The sequence below is a fragment of the Taudactylus pleione genome, unplaced genomic scaffold (assembly GCF_031769625.1).
Source record: "Taudactylus pleione unplaced genomic scaffold, aTauple2 ptg001061l, whole genome shotgun sequence".
NCBI lineage: Eukaryota > Metazoa > Chordata > Amphibia > Anura > Myobatrachidae > Taudactylus > Taudactylus pleione.
The window spans coordinates 824,536-842,041 of NW_028285462.1; the positions used below are offsets into that span (position 1 = coordinate 824,536).

Below are 17,506 nucleotides of genomic sequence, written 5' to 3' on the forward strand. Positions count from 1 at the left end.
AGCTGCGGTAAGGTAGAGCGCTGATTACAGCTGGGGTAAGGTAGAGCGCTGATTACAGCTGGGGTAAGGTAGAGCGCTGATTACAGCTGGGGTAAGGTAGAGCGCTGATTACAGCTGGGGTAAGGTAGAGCGCTGATTACAGCTGCGATAAGGTAGAGCACTGAATACAGCTGCAGTAAGGTAGAGCACTGATTACAGCTGCGGCAAGGTAGAGCACTGATTACAGCTGGGGTAAAGTAGAGCACTGATTACAGCTGGGGTAAGGTAGAGCACTGATTACAGCTGCGGTAAGGTGGGGCACTGATTACAGCTGCGGTAAGGTAGAGCACTGATTACAGCTGGGGTAAGGTAGAGCACTGATTACAGCTGGGGTAAGGTAGAGCGCTGATTACAGCTGGGGTAAGGTAGAGCGCTGATTACAGCTGCGGTAAGGTAGAGCGCTGATTTCAGCTGGGGTAAGGTAGAGCGCTGATTACAGCTGGGGTAAGGTAGAGCGCTGATTACAGCTGCGGTAAGGTAGAGCGCTGATTACAGCTGTGGTAAGGTAGAGCACTGATTACAGCTGGGGTAAGGTAGAGCACTGATTACAGCTGCGATAAGGTAGAGCACTGATTACAGCTGCGGTAAGGTAGAGCACTGATTACAGCTGGGGTAAGGTAGAGCACTGATTACAGCTGCGGTATGGTAGAGTACTGATTACAGCTGCGGTAAGGTAGAGCACTGATTACAGCTGCGGTATGGTAGAGCACTGATTACAGCTGCGGTAAGGCAGATCACTGATTACAGCTGGGGTAAGGCAGAGCACTGATTACAGCTGCGGTAAGGTAGAGCACTGATTACAGCTGCGGTAAGGTAGAGCACTGATTACAGCTGCGGTAAGGTAGAGCACTGATTACAGCTGCGGTAAGGTACAGCACTGATTACAGCTGCGGTAAGGCAGAGCACTGATTACAGCTGCGGTAAGGCAGAGCACTGATTACAGCTGCGGTAAGGTAGAGCACTGATTACAGCTGCGGTAAGGTAGAGCACTGATTACAGCTGCTATAAGGTAGAGCACTGATTACAGCTGCGGTAAGGTAGAGCACTGATTACAGCTGGGGTAAGGTAGAGCACTGATTACAGCTGCGGTAAGGTAGAGCACTGATTACAGCTGGGGTAAGGTAGAGCACTGATTACAGCTGCGGTAAGATAGAGCACTGATTACAGCTGCGGTAAGGAAGATCACTCATTACAGCTGGGGTAAAGTAGAGCACTGATTACAGCTGCAGTATGGTAGATCACTGATTACAGCTGCGGTAAGGTAGAGCACTGCTTACAGCTGCGGTAAGGTAGAGCACTGATTACAGCTGCGGTATGGTAGAGCACTGATTACAGCTGGGGTAAGGTAGAGCACTGATTACAGCTGCGGTAAGATAGAGCACTGATTACAGCTGGGGTAAGGTATATCACTGATTACAGCTGGGGTAAGGTAGAGCACTGATTAAAGCTGCGGTAAGGTAGAGCACTGATTACAGCTGGGGTAAGGTACAGCACTGATTACAGCTGGGGTAAGGTAGAGCACTGATTACAGCTGCGGTAAGGTAGAGCACTGATTACAGCTGGGGTAAGGTAGAGCACTGATTACAGCTGCGGTAAGATAGAGCACTGATTACAGCTGGGGTAAGGTATATCACTGATTACAGCTGGGGTAAGGTAGAGCACTGATTAAAGCTGCGGTAAGGTAGAGCACTGATTACAGCTGCGGTAAAGTAGTGCACTGATTACAGCTGGGGTAAGGTAGAGCACTGATTACAGCTGCGGTAAGGTGGGGCACTGATTACAGCTGCGGTAAGGTAGAGCACTGATTACAGCTGGGGTAAGGTAGAGCACTGATTACAGCTGGGGTAAGGTAGAGCGCTGATTACAGCTGGGGTAAGGTAGAGCGCTGATTACAGCTGGGGTAAGGTAGAGCGCTGATTAAAGCTGCAGTAAGGTAGAGCGCTGATTACAGCTGGGGTAAGGTAGAGCACTGATTACAGCTGCGGTAAGGTAGAGCACTGATTACAGCTGGGGTAAGGTAGAGCACTGATTACAGCTGGGGTAAGGTAGAGCACTGATTACAGCTGGGGTAAGGTAGAGCACTGATTACAGCTGGGGTAAGGTAGAGCGCTGATTACAGCTGGGGTAAGGTAGAGCGCTGATTACAGCTGCGGTAAGGTAGAGCGCTGATTACAGCTGGGGTAAGGTAGAGCGCTGATTACAGCTGGGGTAAGGTAGAGCGCTGATTACAGCTGCGGTAAGGTAGAGCGCTGATTACAGCTGTGGTAAGGTAGAGCGCTGATTACAGCTGGGGTAAGGTAGAGCACTGATTACAGCTGCGGTAAGGTAAAGCACTGATTACAGCTGGGGTAAGGTAGAGCACTGATTACAGCTGGGGTAAGGTAGAGCACTGATTACAGCTGCGGTATGGCAGAGCACTGATTACAGCTGCGGTATGGCAGAGCACTGATTACAGCTGCGGTAAGGCAGAGCACTGATTACAGCTGCGGTAAGGTAGAGCACTGATTACAGCTGCGGTAAGGTAGAGCACTGATTACAGCTGCGGTAAGGTAGAGCACTGATTACAGCTGCGGTAAGGTAGAGCGCTGATTACAGCTGGGGTAAGGTAGAGCGCTGATTACAGCTGCGGTAAGGTAGAGCGCTGATTACAGCTGGGGTAAGGTAGAGCACTGATTACAGCTGGGGTAAGGTAGAGCGCTGATTACAGCTGGGGTAAGGTAGAGCGCTGATTACAGCTGCGGTAAGGTAGAGCGCTGATTACAGCTGCGGTAAAGTAGTGCACTGATTACAGCTGGGGTAAGGTAGAGCACTGATTACAGCTGCGGACTGATTACAGCTGGGGTAAGGTAGAGCACTGATTAAAGCTGCGGTAAGGTAGAGCACTGATTACAGCTGCGGTAAAGTAGTGCACTGATTACAGCTGGGGTAAGGTAGAGCACTGATTACAGCTGCGGTAAGGTGGGGCACTGATTACAGCTGCGGTAAGGTAGAGCATTGATTACAGCTGCAGTAAGGTAGAGCACTGATTACAGCTGGGGTAAGGTAGAGCGCTGATTACAGCTGGGGTAAGGTAGAGCGCTGATTACAGCTGGGGTAAGGTAGAGCGCTGATTACAGCTGCGGTAAGGTAGAGCACTGATTACAGCTGGGGTAAGGTAGAGCGCTGATTACAGCTGGGGTAAGGTAGAGCGCTGATTACAGCTGGGGTAAGGTAGAGCACTGATTACAGCTGCGGTAAGGTGGGGCGCTGATTATAGCTGCGGTAAGGTAGAGCGCTGATTACAGCTGGGGTAAGGTAGAGCACTGATTACAGCTGGGGTAAGGTAGAGCGCTGATTACAGCTGGGGTAAGGTAGAGCGCTGATTACAGCTGGGGTAAGGTAGAGCGCTGATTACAGCTGCGGTAAGGTAGAGCACTGATTACAGCTGTGGTAAGGTAGAGCACTGATTACAGCTGCGGTAAGGTGGGGCACTGATTACAGCTGCGGTAAGGTAGAGCACTGATTACAGCTGGGGTAAGGTAGAGCACTGATTACAGCTGGGGTAAGGTAGAGCGCTGATTACAGCTGGGGTAAGGTAGAGCGCTGATTGATTACAGCTGGGGTAAGGTAGAGCGCTGATTACAGCTGTGGTAAGGTAGAGCACTGATTACAGCTGGAGTAAGGTAGAGCACTGATTACAGCTGGGGTAAGGTAGAGCACTGATCACAGCTGGGGTAAGGTAGAGCACTGATCACAGCTGGGGTAAGGTAGAGCACTGATTACAGCTGGGGTAAGGTAGAGCACTGATTACAGCTGGGGTAAGGTAGAGCGCTGATTACAGCTGGGGTAAGGTAGAGCGCTGATTACACACTGCGGTAAGGTAGAGCGCTGATTACAGCTGGGGTAAGGTAGAGCGCTGATTACAGCTGGGGTAAGGTAGAGCGCTGATTACAGCTGCGGTAAGGTAGAGCGCTGATTACAGCTGGGGTAAGGTAGAGCACTGATTAAAGCTGCGGTAAGGTAGAGCACTGATTACAGCTGCGGTAAAGTAGTGCACTGATTACAGCTGGGGTAAGGTAGAGCACTGATTACAGCTGCAGTAAGGTGGGGCACTGATTGCAGCTGCGGTAAGGTAGAGCATTGATTACAGCTGCGGTAAGGTAGAGCACTGATTACAGCTGGGGTAAGGTAGAGCGCTGATTACAGCTGGGGTAAGGTAGAGCACTGATTACAGCTGGAGTAAGGTAGAGCGCTGATTACAGCTGGAGTAAGGTAGAGCGCTGATTACAGCTGGGTTAAGGTAGAGCACTGATTACAGCTGCGGTAAGGTAGAGCACTGATTACAGCTGGGGTAAGGTAGAGCACTGATTACAGCTGTGATAAGGTAGAGCACTGATTACAGCTGGGGTAAGGTAGAGCACTGATTACAGCTGGGGTAAGGTAGAGCACTGATTACAGCTGCGATAAGGTAGAGCACTGATTACAGCTGCGGTTAGGTAGAGCACTGATTACAGCTGTGGTAAGGTAGAGCACTGATTACAGCTGGAGTAAGGTAGAGCACTGATTACAGCTGGGGTAAGGTAGAGCACTGATTACAGCTGCGGTAAGGTAGAGCACTGATTACAGCTGCGGTAAGGTAGAGCGCTGATTACAGCTGGGGTAAGGTAGAGCGCTGATTACAGCTGGGGTAAGGTAGAGCGCTGATTACAGCTAGGGTAAGGTAGAGCGCTGATTACAGCTGCGGTAAGGTAGAGCGCTGATTACAGCTGGGGTAAGGTAGAGCACTGATTACAGCTGGGGTAAGGTAGAGCGCTGATTACAGCTGGGGTAAGGTAGAGCGCTGATTACAGCTGCGGTAAGGTAGAGCGCTGATTACAGCTGCGGTAAAGTAGTGCACTGATTACAGCTGGGGTAAGGTAGAGCACTGATTACAGCTGCGGACTGATTACAGCTGGGATAAGGTAGAGCACTGATTAAAGCTGCGGTAAGGTAGAGCACTGATTACAGCTGCGGTAAAGTAGTGCACTGATTACAGCTGGGGTAAGGTAGAGCACTGATTACAGCTGCGGTAAGGTGGGGCACTGATTACAGCTGCGGTAAGGTAGAGCATTGATTACAGCTGCAGTAAGGTAGAGCACTGATTACAGCTGGGGTAAGGTAGAGCGCTGATTACAGCTGGGGTAAGGTAGAGCGCTGATTACAGCTGGGGTAAGGTAGAGCGCTGATTACAGCTGCGGTAAGGTAGAGCACTGATTACAGCTGGGGTAAGGTAGAGCGCTGATTACAGCTGGGGTAAGGTAGAGCGCTGATTACAGCTGGGGTAAGGTAGAGCACTGATTACAGCTGCGGTAAGGTGGGGCGCTGATTACAGCTGCGGTAAGGTAGAGCGCTGATTACAGCTGGGGTAAGGTAGAGCACTGATTACAGCTGGGGTAAGGTAGAGCGCTGATTACAGCTGGGGTAAGGTAGAGCGCTGATTACAGCTGGGGTAAGGTAGAGCACTGATTACAGCTGCGGTAAGGTAGAGCACTGATTACAGCTGTGGTAAGGTAGAGCACTGATTACAGCTGGAGTAAGGTAGAGCACTGATTACAGCTGCGGTAAGGTGGGGCACTGATTACAGCTGCGGTAAGGTAGAGCGCTGATTACACACTGCGGTAAGGTAGAGCGCTGATTACAGCTGGGGTAAGGTAGAGCGCTGATTACAGCTGGGGTAAGGTAGAGCGCTGATTACAGCTGCGGTAAGGTAGAGCGCTGATTACAGCTGGGGTAAGGTAGAGCACTGATTAAAGCTGCGGTAAGGTAGAGCACTGATTACAGCTGCGGTAAAGTAGTGCACTGATTACAGCTGGGGTAAGGTAGAGCACTGTTACAGCTGCAGTAAGGTGGGGCACTGATTGCAGCTGCGGTAAGGTAGAGCATTGATTACAGCTGCGGTAAGGTAGAGCACTGATTACAGCTGGGGTAAGGTAGAGCGCTGATTACAGCTGGGGTAAGGTAGAGCGCTGATTACAGCTGCGGTAAGGTAGAGCACTGATTACAGCTGGGGTAAGGTAGAGCGCTGATTACAGCTGGGGTAAGGTAGAGCGCTGATTACAGCTGGGGTAAGGTAGAGCACTGATTACAGCTGCGGTAAGGTGGGGCACTGATTACAGCTGCGGTAAGGTAGAGCACTGATTACAGCTGGGGTAAGGTAGAGCACTGATTACAGCTGGGGTAAGGTAGAGCGCTGATTACAGCTGGGGTAAGGTAGAGCGCTGATTACAGCTGGGGTAAGGTAGAGCACTGATTACAGCTGCGGTAAGGTAGAGCACTGATTACAGCTGTGGTAAGGTAGAGCACTGATTACAGCTGGAGTAAGGTAGAGCACTGATTACAGCTGGGGTAAGGTAGAGCATTGATTACAGCTGGGGTAAGGTAGAGCACTGATTACAGCTGGGGTAAGGTAGAGCACTGATTACAGCTGGAGTAAGGTAGAGCGCTGATTACAGCTGGGTTAAGGTAGAGCGCTGATTACAGCTGGGGTAAGGTAGAGCGCTGATTACAGCTGGGGTAAGGTAGAGCACTGATTACAGCTGATTACAGCTGTGATAAGGTAGAGCACTGATTACAGCTGCGGTAAGGTAGAGCACTGATTACAGCTGCGGTAAGGTAGAGCACTGATTACAGCTGCGGTAAGGTAGAGCACTGATTACAGCTGGGGTAAGGTAGAGCACTGATTACAGCTGTGATAAGGTAGAGCACTGATTACAGCTGGGGTAAGGTAGAGCACTGATTACAGCTGGGGTAAGGTAGAGCACTGATTACAGCTGCGATAAGGTAGAGCACTGATTACAGCTGCGGTAAGGTAGAGCACTGATTACAGCTGTGGTAAGGTAGAGCACTGATTACAGCTGGAGTAAGGTAGAGCACTGATTACAGCTGGGGTAAGGTAGAGCATTGATTACAGCTGGGGTAAGGTAGAGCACTGATTACAGCTGGGGTAAGGTAGAGCACTGATTACAGCTGGGGTAAGGTAGAGCGCTGATTACAGCTTGGTTAAGGTAGAGCACTGATTACAGCTGCGGTAAGGTGGGGCACTGATTACAGCTGCGGTAAGGTAGAGCACTGATTACAGCTGGAGTAAGGTAGAGCACTGATTACAGCTGGGGTAAGGTAGAGCGCTGATTACAGCTGGGGTAAGGTAGAGCGCTGATTACAGCTGGGGTAAGGTAGAGCGCTGATTACAGCTGCGGTAAGGTAGAGCACTGATTACAGCTGTGGTAAGGTAGAGCACTGATTACAGCTGGAGTAAGGTAGAGCACTGATTACAGCTGGGGTAAGGTAGAGCATTGATTACAGCTGGGGTAAGGTAGAGCACTGATTACAGCTGGGGTAAGGTAGAGCACTGATTACAGCTGGAGTAAGGTAGAGCGCTGATTACAGCTGGGTTAAGGTAGAGCGCTGATTACAGCTGGGGTAAGGTAGAGCACTGATTACAGCTGTGATAAGGTAGAGCACTGATTACAGCTGCGGTAAGGTAGAGCACTGATTACAGCTGTGGTAAGGTAGAGCACTGATTACAGCTGGGGTAAGGTAGAGCATTGATTACAGCTGGGGTAAGGTAGAGCACTGATTACAGCTGGGGTAAGGTAGAGCACTGATTACAGCTGGGGTAAGGTAGAGCACTGATTACAGCTGTGATAAGGTAGAGCACTGATTACAGCTGCGGTAAGGTAGAGCACTGATTACAGCTGCGGTAAGGTAGAGCACTGATTACAGCTGTGATAAGGTAGAGCACTGATTACAGCTGTGATAAGGTAGAGCACTGATTACAGCTGGGGTAAGGTAGAGCACTGATTACAGCTGGGGTAAGGTAGAGCACTGATTACAGCTGTGATAAGGTAGAGCACTGATTACAGCTGCGGTACGGTAAGGTGGGGCACTGATTACAGCTGCGGTAAGGTAGAGCACTGATTACAGCTGGGGTAAGGTAGAGCACTGATTACAGCTGGGGTAAGGTAGAGCACTGATTACAGCTGGGGTAAGGTAGAGCGCTGATTACAGCTGGGGTAAGGTAGAGCGCTGATTACAGCTGGGGTAAGGTAGAGCACTGATTACAGCTGCGGTAAGGTAGAGCACTGATTACAGCTGTGGTAAGGTAGAGCACTGATTACAGCTGGAGTAAGGTAGAGCACTGATTACAGCTGGGGTAAGGTAGAGCATTGATTACAGCTGGGGTAAGGTAGAGCACTGATTACAGCTGGGGTAAGGTAGAGCACTGATTACAGCTGGAGTAAGGTAGAGCGCTGATTACAGCTGGGTTAAGGTAGAGCGCTGATTACAGCTGGGGTCAGGTAGAGCACTGATTACAGCTGCGGTAAGGTAGAGCACTGATTACAGCTGGGGTAAGGTAGAGCACTGATTACAGCTGTGATAAGGTAGAGCACTGATTACAGCTGGGGTAAGGTAGAGCACTGATTACAGCTGGGGTAAGGTAGAGCACTGATTACAGCTGTGATAAGGTAGAGCACTGATTACAGCTGCGGTAAGGTAGAGCACTGATTACAGCTGTGGTAAGGTAGAGCACTGATTACAGCTGGAGTAAGGTAGAGCACTGATTACAGCTGGGGTAAGGTAGAGCATTGATTACAGCTGGGGTAAGGTAGAGCACTGATTACAGCTGGGGTAAGGTAGAGCACTGATTACAGCTGGGGTAAGGTAGAGCGCTGATTACAGCTTGGTTAAGGTAGAGCACTGATTACAGCTGCGGTAAGGTGGGGCACTGATTACAGCTGCGGTAAGGTAGAGCACTGATTACAGCTGGGGTAAGGTAGAGCACTGATTACAGCTGGGGTAAGGTAGAGCGCTGATTACAGCTGGGGTAAGGTAGAGCGCTGATTACAGCTGGGGTAAGGTAGAGCACTGATTACAGCTGCGGTAAGGTAGAGCACTGATTACAGCTGTGGTAAGGTAGAGCACTGATTACAGCTGGAGTAAGGTAGAGCACTGATTACAGCTGGGGTAAGGTAGAGCATTGATTACAGCTGGGGTAAGGTAGAGCACTGATTACAGCTGGGGTAAGGTAGAGCACTGATTACAGCTGGAGTAAGGTAGAGCGCTGATTACAGCTGGGTTAAGGTAGAGCGCTGATTACAGCTGGGGTAAGGTAGAGCACTGATTACAGCTGCGGTAAGGTAGAGCACTGATTACAGCTGGGGTAAGGTAGAGCACTGATTACAGCTGTGATAAGGTAGAGCACTGATTACAGCTGCGGTAAGGTAGAGCACTGATTACAGCTGCGGTAAGGTAGAGCACTGATTACAGCTGCGGTAAGGTAGAGCACTGATTACAGCTGGGGTAAGGTAGAGCACTGATTACAGCTGTGATAAGGTAGAGCACTGATTACAGCTGGGGTAAGGTAGAGCACTGATTACAGCTGGGGTAAGGTAGAGCACTGATTACAGCTGTGATAAGGTAGAGCACTGATTACAGCTGCGGTAAGGTAGAGCACTGATTACAGCTGGGGTAAGGTAGAGCACTGATTACAGCTGGAGTAAGGTAGAGCACTGATTACAGCTGGGGTAAGGTAGAGCATTGATTACAGCTGGGGTAAGGTAGAGCACTGATTACAGCTGGGGTAAGGTAGAGCACTGATTACAGCTGGGGTAAGGTAGAGCACTGATTACAGCTGGGGTAAGGTAGAGCACTGATTACAGCTGCGGTAAGGTAGGTATAGGCAGGGAAAACTATCCATTTTCTGAAAACTTGTCAATCCAAAAATAACAGCTTTTTAGAATATATAGTTATGGGGAGGAGGAATGATGAATTCTTCTGGTAATTAGGTAGAACTGCATGCAAGTTCTAAACCTAATTACCTCCATGGATATTTTAGTTATGATGAACAGGCCCCATGGAATTGTAAATATGATAACTCAGAGAAGATGATAAGAGATGAGAAACATTTTAATGGTAGTTTCTTACCTGTTCTGTGTTGCTGTGGGACATGTCCAATTCCGCTGCTTTCAACTAAGGTACTTTTATTAAAAGAGGCCTCAGACACGAGCTGAAAGGTGATGTTGCTGTAACATGTTCCAGGCAGCCAGTGATTAAACACAGTTTTGCCCTTGAAGAAATCTGTGAATAATAATATATGCAGCACATTAATGCCGTTGAGGGAACTGGTTTCTGATTCGCTAATGCAGAGATGACACTTGCACTGATTGGCTGCCTGATGAACTCGCTTCCACATCAATGCTCTTTGTCTGAAATATGTTTTGTTGTTAGAATATATTATTCCTAAATATATACAGTAAGAATGAATGTATTATCCCAAGTAGGAGTGAGAGGAAAGACAAGAAATATAAAACAAGAGGGATGTTCAGAAGACAAATTAACTGCAACAATGAATCACTTCACTATAATTAAAAAAAAGTATAAACACTTTATTGAACAAACAAATAATAACAATCACATAAAAAGATCAATATAACAATAATCTTAAATCGTACTAGGCTGAATAATAAAAGCCACTCAGCTCCTAATTGCCATGTTACTGGCTGCGTTTGAAAAATGACAGGAGCTGATTGGTTGGTAGATTACCTCCCTCCACTTTATCACTCTACAAGGCTTAGAACATCTGCCCCTTAGTGTTTCTTCTTTGGCCTGCCCTATACATATAATGGTGGCTATGTATCATCACACAGAGAATGAGGTTCTCCCCAAATCTAGGCCCCAGCCAGATGTTGTCCTCCTCCCACTTGCTTATAAACAGGTTTGTACATCTTGGGGTGAATGTCATTCCCATAGCGGTCCATGGGGTAGATGCATTATAGCGGCACTTAACCTCTTTACCGAGGAGAAGCAGGAAGCACTACCGATGAGATGTATAAACATCTCATCGGCCGGAGAGGGGGAGCGTTAACTCCCCCCTCCGGCGCTACCCGCTAGAGACAGCAGCGCATCAGCCTAGCCGGCAGCCGCCGCAGCAGGGACAGCGCTGTCCCTGCTGTGGGGATAGGCTAACGCCAGGCTGGAGCTGTCAATAACGACAGCTACAGCCGGCCGAACGGTCATGCGTTATGACCGTTCGTACATGGCCCTGCCGTCGGCGCTGATATCTTATAGATAGCAGCGCCGATAATGACAGGGGCGCCCAGACCCCTGATCATACATCGGGTAGAAGCAGTATCAGCGCATATAACGTGCGCTGATACCGTTTCTGGGCTTCGTACATCTCCCCCCATTTGCTTTGTAAGTAAACTGTATTGTTGAACCAGACACACTTAATGAATTGTACGGCCTTCCTGAGGATATATAGCTGGCTGACCAGTCTGAAGGAAGTGTTTTGTGCTGCCCCGGCCTGTGTGGTTGATTTTGGTGTAAATGATGTCAGATCGCTGGTCCATAAGATGTCCTTTGTGTCCTTTGTGCATGATTTTTGGGTTTTTTTCATGGTGTCTTGCAGAAATGAGCATATATATTTGGATAAATGTGCTGTAAGTGAGTTGAAACTGGAAATGATTGGTCATCCTGGTGGGTGTTGTTAGTCTTTGGGTATTTTTGGAAGATCATAAAATATCAATATTACTGGATTTGGGTTCTGGGTGAATTTGTTTTCCTATTTCGTCAAAATGCCTGTGTCTAAACCATGTCTCAGTAGTGTGTTCAGTTCATTTGAATTTGGTAGTGGGGTCTCCTCACAGTTGGTGGTGGTATGTCTCTTGATCCCCTATTATCTTCAGTGACTCCTCAAAGAAATCCTAATTTTTTTAATCAATAATGACAATCCGAGTTACTGCTGTGATATATATGAGGACACCTGACTATCTAACGCTGTGACATGCAGTAACAAAAGGTATTAACACAGACCTCTCATATGCTTTCTAGCACACAGTACAATAAAAGGGTTGGAAAACATCTATTATTAGATAAACCAATACTAGGTACCCCCCACACCCACACTGGTTTAACACTTAAACATTCACCCAGTTGCATATGTAACTTCGGGAGGCAGGACCCCTCCAGTCTTAGCAGTTTGCTACCCACAGTATTTGGCCCCTGAGCACAAAATCCTCCCACCCATTTCTTAGGGGTAATTTTAGTAGGTACCGATTTCTATTCAATGTCACCCGAGTTCAATCTCGTTTGACATCGTCCGTATTCATGTGTTTCATTTCTCAAACCGGTTACTGAATTTACTAAGCTGCCGAGTTGCTGTCATTCGTGTTGTTCGATGGTGTAATCATTCGATAGCATTCGTATTTTTCATTTGTATTTAGAGTTCGTTTTTGACTAACTTGAACAAACAGATGCACTGACGGAAAAAACGTCATGACCCCCCCCCACAAAAAAAAAAAAAGAACAACCAGCCCCGGGCTTTTGAGAACCAGTACTGGTTGTGCTAAATACAGGGGACAAACGATGTAGGGGTCCACTGTATTTAGAAAAAAACAGCAAAGGGCTCTGATCCGGTCCTGGTTCTGGAAATACAGGGAACAAAGCAAGTAGGGGTCCCCTGTAATTTCCATAACCATCACTACACTTTTTCTAGCGGGGGAGTAATGCCACACCCAGGGGAACCTTTCACCAGGTCCCCCAGCCAAAGCATTACCCCTGACCGCTAGTCAGCCCAGGCCGGGGATCCCTGGGGAGGCTGAGGCTGAAAGCCTGAGGCTATCCCTAGCACCGCTGTTGCGGTAGGTGTCGGATTGATAGTGTAGTGTGGTGCGATTGAAAGAGTTAAAAATATTGTATTTTGCTGTGGAACTAAAGGTCTCAGCAAGCCTCCCCCGCATGCTGGTACTTGGAGAACAACAAGTACCAGCATGCAAGGCATTACGGGCCCGCTGGTACCTGTAGTTCCACAGCAAAAGAAATATTAAAAAAAACAGAACACACACACTGTGACAGTGAAAGTTTTATAAAACATATATGCAGACACACATGCACACACACTCACTATCTCACATAGGGGCCTATTCATAATCGATAAATGGCCCAGTAACCATGTGGAAACACTAGTTTCCGCACATTTTAGTTACCGGGCCATTCATCATCAGGGGTCTGATAGGTCCCCCTGATATTGAGCAAACTCTGAAAACTGAAAGTTTGAAGTCAATGGTGAGTACCGCAAAGGAAACATTAAGTAACCGTGCGGTTCTCACCATTAACTTCAATGGTGGGAGCTGTTCATTGGCTAAGAGGTGGAAGGCTAGCCTCTCTCAGCTAATGAACGCTCAACACCGGGATTTCTATAGTGAAATCTTGTCGTTGAGCCATCATTCAGGTAGATTTTTGGTATGTTGTTCTGCCAAGCCCATGGATGCCTACATGGACAGAAGAGGACGTGATCCACGCATATGAGGAGGTGAATATAGATTTTTTTTTATTACCCTATGTATTCCTACTGGAGAAGGGGACATGATGGGCTTCAGGATTACATAGGTGAGGATGTGAGATAGTGAGTGTGAGTGCGCATGTATGTTTTATTAAACTTTTAGGGGTATATTTACTAAAGTGAGAGTTTTTAGAAGTGGAGATGTTGCCCATAGCAACCAATCAGAATCTACTTGACATTTAACTAGCATCTTCTAGAAGATAATAGCTAGAATCTGATTGGTTGCTATGGGCAACATCTCCACTTCTAAAAACTCTCACTTTAGTAAACGTACCCCTTACTGTGTGTGTTCTTTAGGTTTTTTTTAAGTATTTATTTTGCAGTAGAACTACAGGTACCAGCGGGCCCGTAATGCTGTGCATGCTGGAACTTGTGGTTCTCCAAGTACCAGCATGCGGGGGAGGCTTGGTGGTACCTGTAGTTCCACAGCAAAAGACCACATTTGTACTCTTTCAATCGTACCACACTACACTATAAACCACTCCAGTGGTGCCGGGGATAGCCCCGGGCTATTAGCCTCGGCCTGGGGTGCCCTGGAGAGGGGGACCCCTTTATTGGGGGTCTCCACCTCCACAGGGATCCCTGGCCTGGGCTGACTAGTGGTCAGGGGTAATGCTTTGACCCGGTGAAAGGGTTCCCTTGGCTGTGGCATTACCCCCGGTAAAAGTCTGGTGCTGGTTCTGGAAATTATGGGGGACCCCTACTCTTTTTGTCCCCTGTATTTCCATAACCAGGACCGGGTCAGAGCCCAGTGCTGGTTGCACTAAATACAGGGGACTGGTACGTCGTTTGTCCCCTGTATTTTGGCAACCAGGGCTGGTTCTGAATAGCCTGGTGCTGGTTGTGCTTAATACAGGGGACCCCTACATAGTTTGTCCCCTGTATTTAGCACAACCAGTACTGGGTTGGTGCTGGTTGTTCTTTTGGATGGGGGGGCCACATCATTTTTATTTATTTTTTTACCCTGTTTTACATTTTTTAAAACACAGAAGCTCTCACTGATCCATCCGTGCATCTGTGTTTAGTTTTTTACACACAGATGCATATATCATGGTTCTTCCTGATCCATTCTTGCAGAGTTGTCAGTGATGGTTTAAGTATGTTGAGATGTGAAACTCCAATTGAAAAGGTGTTCTATTTGAGATCTCTATTTGGGTTCTTTTTGGTGTCTTTTGCGGTCGATTTGCATTATATTTTGGCCGTTATAACAAATACGAATCCTTAGTAAATTTCCAGGTCCTATTGATGTCTATGGCAAAGTGCTGCCGAGTTGGACCGATTGTGTATGTGTCCAAAAACGAAAACATGTTACCATCCGAGTTTCAGGTGTTCTCGAATGATTTTTCCTTTTCAAAATGGAGCAAAGTCGGCAGCGTTTAGCCTTTAGTAAATTTCGAATATGCTTTTAACGGACGATTTTGCTGCATTCAATGTCATTCGAGGTTAGTACCCCTATACTCCATCAATTTTCCTATTTTAAATCAGAGAAGTAAAAGTATGACTGTTACATCAATATACAGATGTGTCCTCACACACCAAGCCTCAATACGGCGCAAGACGCCCGGCGTGAGTGCCAAGCGCTGAGAGGGGTAGCGACCGCTGCATGGTAGCATTTTGTATACAGATTCAGACTCATTCGCACACAGATGTACAAGTGTTGCATATCAAAGTCTCATTAAGCAATTTTGTCAGATTGTTTAATTGTTTAACTGTACAACTAAGATACACATTCGAGCAAAAAGACGCTTGGCGCAAATCAAGACGCCTGGGACCTAGCGTGCCGAGAAGGACTGTATGGCACCACTGCAGCAATAGTGTATGAGGACACGTGTGTGCTACCTTATATATGTCGCTGTAGTGCTCAGCCCAGTATGATATGTACAGATGTGTCCAGCTAGTTTGTTGTTCGTGCCGCGCCATTCAGGGCTCTGAATCGCGCCATAGAACGTTACGTGATGGCTGGACTTGTGGCGTACCATGGTATTCTTCAACTAAGGAAACACTACGGCATGTAATACATCGCTTAACCGCTGGGTGGTGAGTGCTCCACTGTTGTAATTTGTACTTAATACCATACTGTTAAATTGGATGGATATCACATTCACGCACTGTACAGTATTTGCATGTTCGCACAACCAATATTTTTAATATCACATACATACAGTAAGCTCTTAGAACAGGACGCAAATCAGTACACATATTGTACATAACTGTACAGTAGTGAAGTTGCCCGAGTTGTTATCAAGGTTATCACGGTATAACCGATACTGTAGATTAATGAGATGCACGCACAGCTTTCACTGAGATGGGATGAATTATTATCTAATGGTGGGGTACTGTGTATATATGTACTAGTACTGTATAATATTTGGAAAGGAAGACAATTTTTTTATTATTAAAAACAGCAGCAGGTGGGTGGAGTGCACAAGGATGAGCCAGCTATGTGCGGTTCTTAATATAGCTGGCTTGTGGGCTAGTGGTTAGGTGATCGCTTTGCAACAATGCTGGTCCCGGGTTCGAGCCCTGGAAAAGAATCAATTTTTTTTGGCACTGCCGGCTCTGGAAACTATAGTGAAACTACTGTAGTAGTGTTGTTGTTTAAAAGGCCGTTTAAAAGTAAGGCATTACAAAATGATTGTGCGTTTAAAAAGTGCAAACTTGCGTCAATGTCTGCGCTGTGGTGGCTGTCAGCTCCGAGGGGTTACAATGGGATTTCTTGCGCATGCCCAGTGGAGGGGTTACAATGGGATCTGTGGTGCATGCCCTGTGGAGCCAAGCCATACGCCATGTAGCGCTATGCCTTGGCGCATGGAAGATCATTGTACTGCGCATGCCCAGTTGTCTGTATTACTAATGTATTGTATGCGGTTGAATTTTCACACTTGCGCCACTCTCTGCGCTGTCCCAGTCTCAGACACTACTGTATAGTCATTTCATGAGTTCAGTAACTAGCAGTGGGCTCTGTTAGAGAGAGATTTCTGTATTACAAACTGACAGTGCGTTTAAAGTGCAAAATTGCGTCAATTTCGGCTCTGTCCCAACCTTGACCACTATAGTGATTTCATGAGTTCAGAAACTGGTAGTGGGCTGTGTTAGGATGAGAGGTCTCTGCATTACAAACTGACTGTGCGTTTAAAGCGCGAACCTGCGTCAATGTCGATGTTGTCCCAGACTAGACACAATAGTCATTTCATGACTTCAGAAATTGGTAGTGAGTGGCCTCTGTGTGAGAGAGAGGTCTCTGTATTACAAACTGACTGTGTGTTTAAAGCACAAACTTGCGTCAATGCCGATGCTGTCCCAGACTTGTACACTTTAGTGATTTCATGAGTTCAGTAACTGCTAGTGGGCTCTGTATCAGATAGAGGTCTCTGCATTACAAACTGACTGTGCGTTTAAAGCGCAAACTTGGATATCTGACGATGACTGACAGTTGTTACCACACACTCACATGACTGGCAGAGATTTGATTGACAGGGTCATTAAATCTACAGTACATGGACTAAAGGGCGACACAATATTGGTCGACATGGCTTGTTTGTATAGTAAACCTACAGTAACAAAAGGCAAGTTGATTCGCCATACTATATTTGGTCGTCAAAAATATTTTGGCAACATTTAATCCATCATTATCTATTGCGATGTTGGCAAATACTGTGTGTGATCATGAGTCACAGTCAACCATTTTTCCTGGTTGATCTAATGCCTGTCGACCAAATCTATGTCGACCTACTGTATACACTGTTTTTCTGTGCTGGCCCTGCCCCCTTTAAGTCTGACAATATTACATCACGGACAGATTCAGGGGTCTATTTACTAAGCAGTGTTAGGAGAGAGTGAAAAGTGATAAGAAAGTGATAAAGTGCCACCCAATCAGCTCCCATCTGTCATTTTTCAAACACAGCCTATGAGATGGCAGATGGGAGCTGATTCGCTGGCACCTTATGGATTACGGATGCATGCATGGATCAGTGCGTTAAGTGTTACAAGCGGCTACAGTATGATAAAAAAAATCAATAACACACAGTTGCAGGGGTGTATCTTCCTATTGGCCAGGATTGCCCTCACCAGGAGTGCCGGCCGATGGGGGTTGCCGCCCGCAGTCATATA

The 17,506-nt window shown here is 47.3% G+C and overlaps 1 protein-coding gene across 4 annotated transcripts in view; it reads right to left on the reverse strand.

Annotated features, from left to right (window-relative positions):
• Nucleotides 1-17,506, reverse strand: part of PTPRO (protein tyrosine phosphatase receptor type O) — a 640,592-nt gene that overhangs the window by 550,614 nt on the left and 72,472 nt on the right. For all 4 annotated transcript variants that reach the window (XM_088461537.1, XM_088461535.1, XM_088461536.1 and 1 more), the window contains exon 4: nucleotides 9,982-10,134. In XM_088461537.1, coding sequence (XP_088317663.1) covers nucleotides 9,982-10,134 — 153 coding nt within the window. The remainder of the gene's footprint in view (nucleotides 1-9,981; nucleotides 10,135-17,506) is intronic.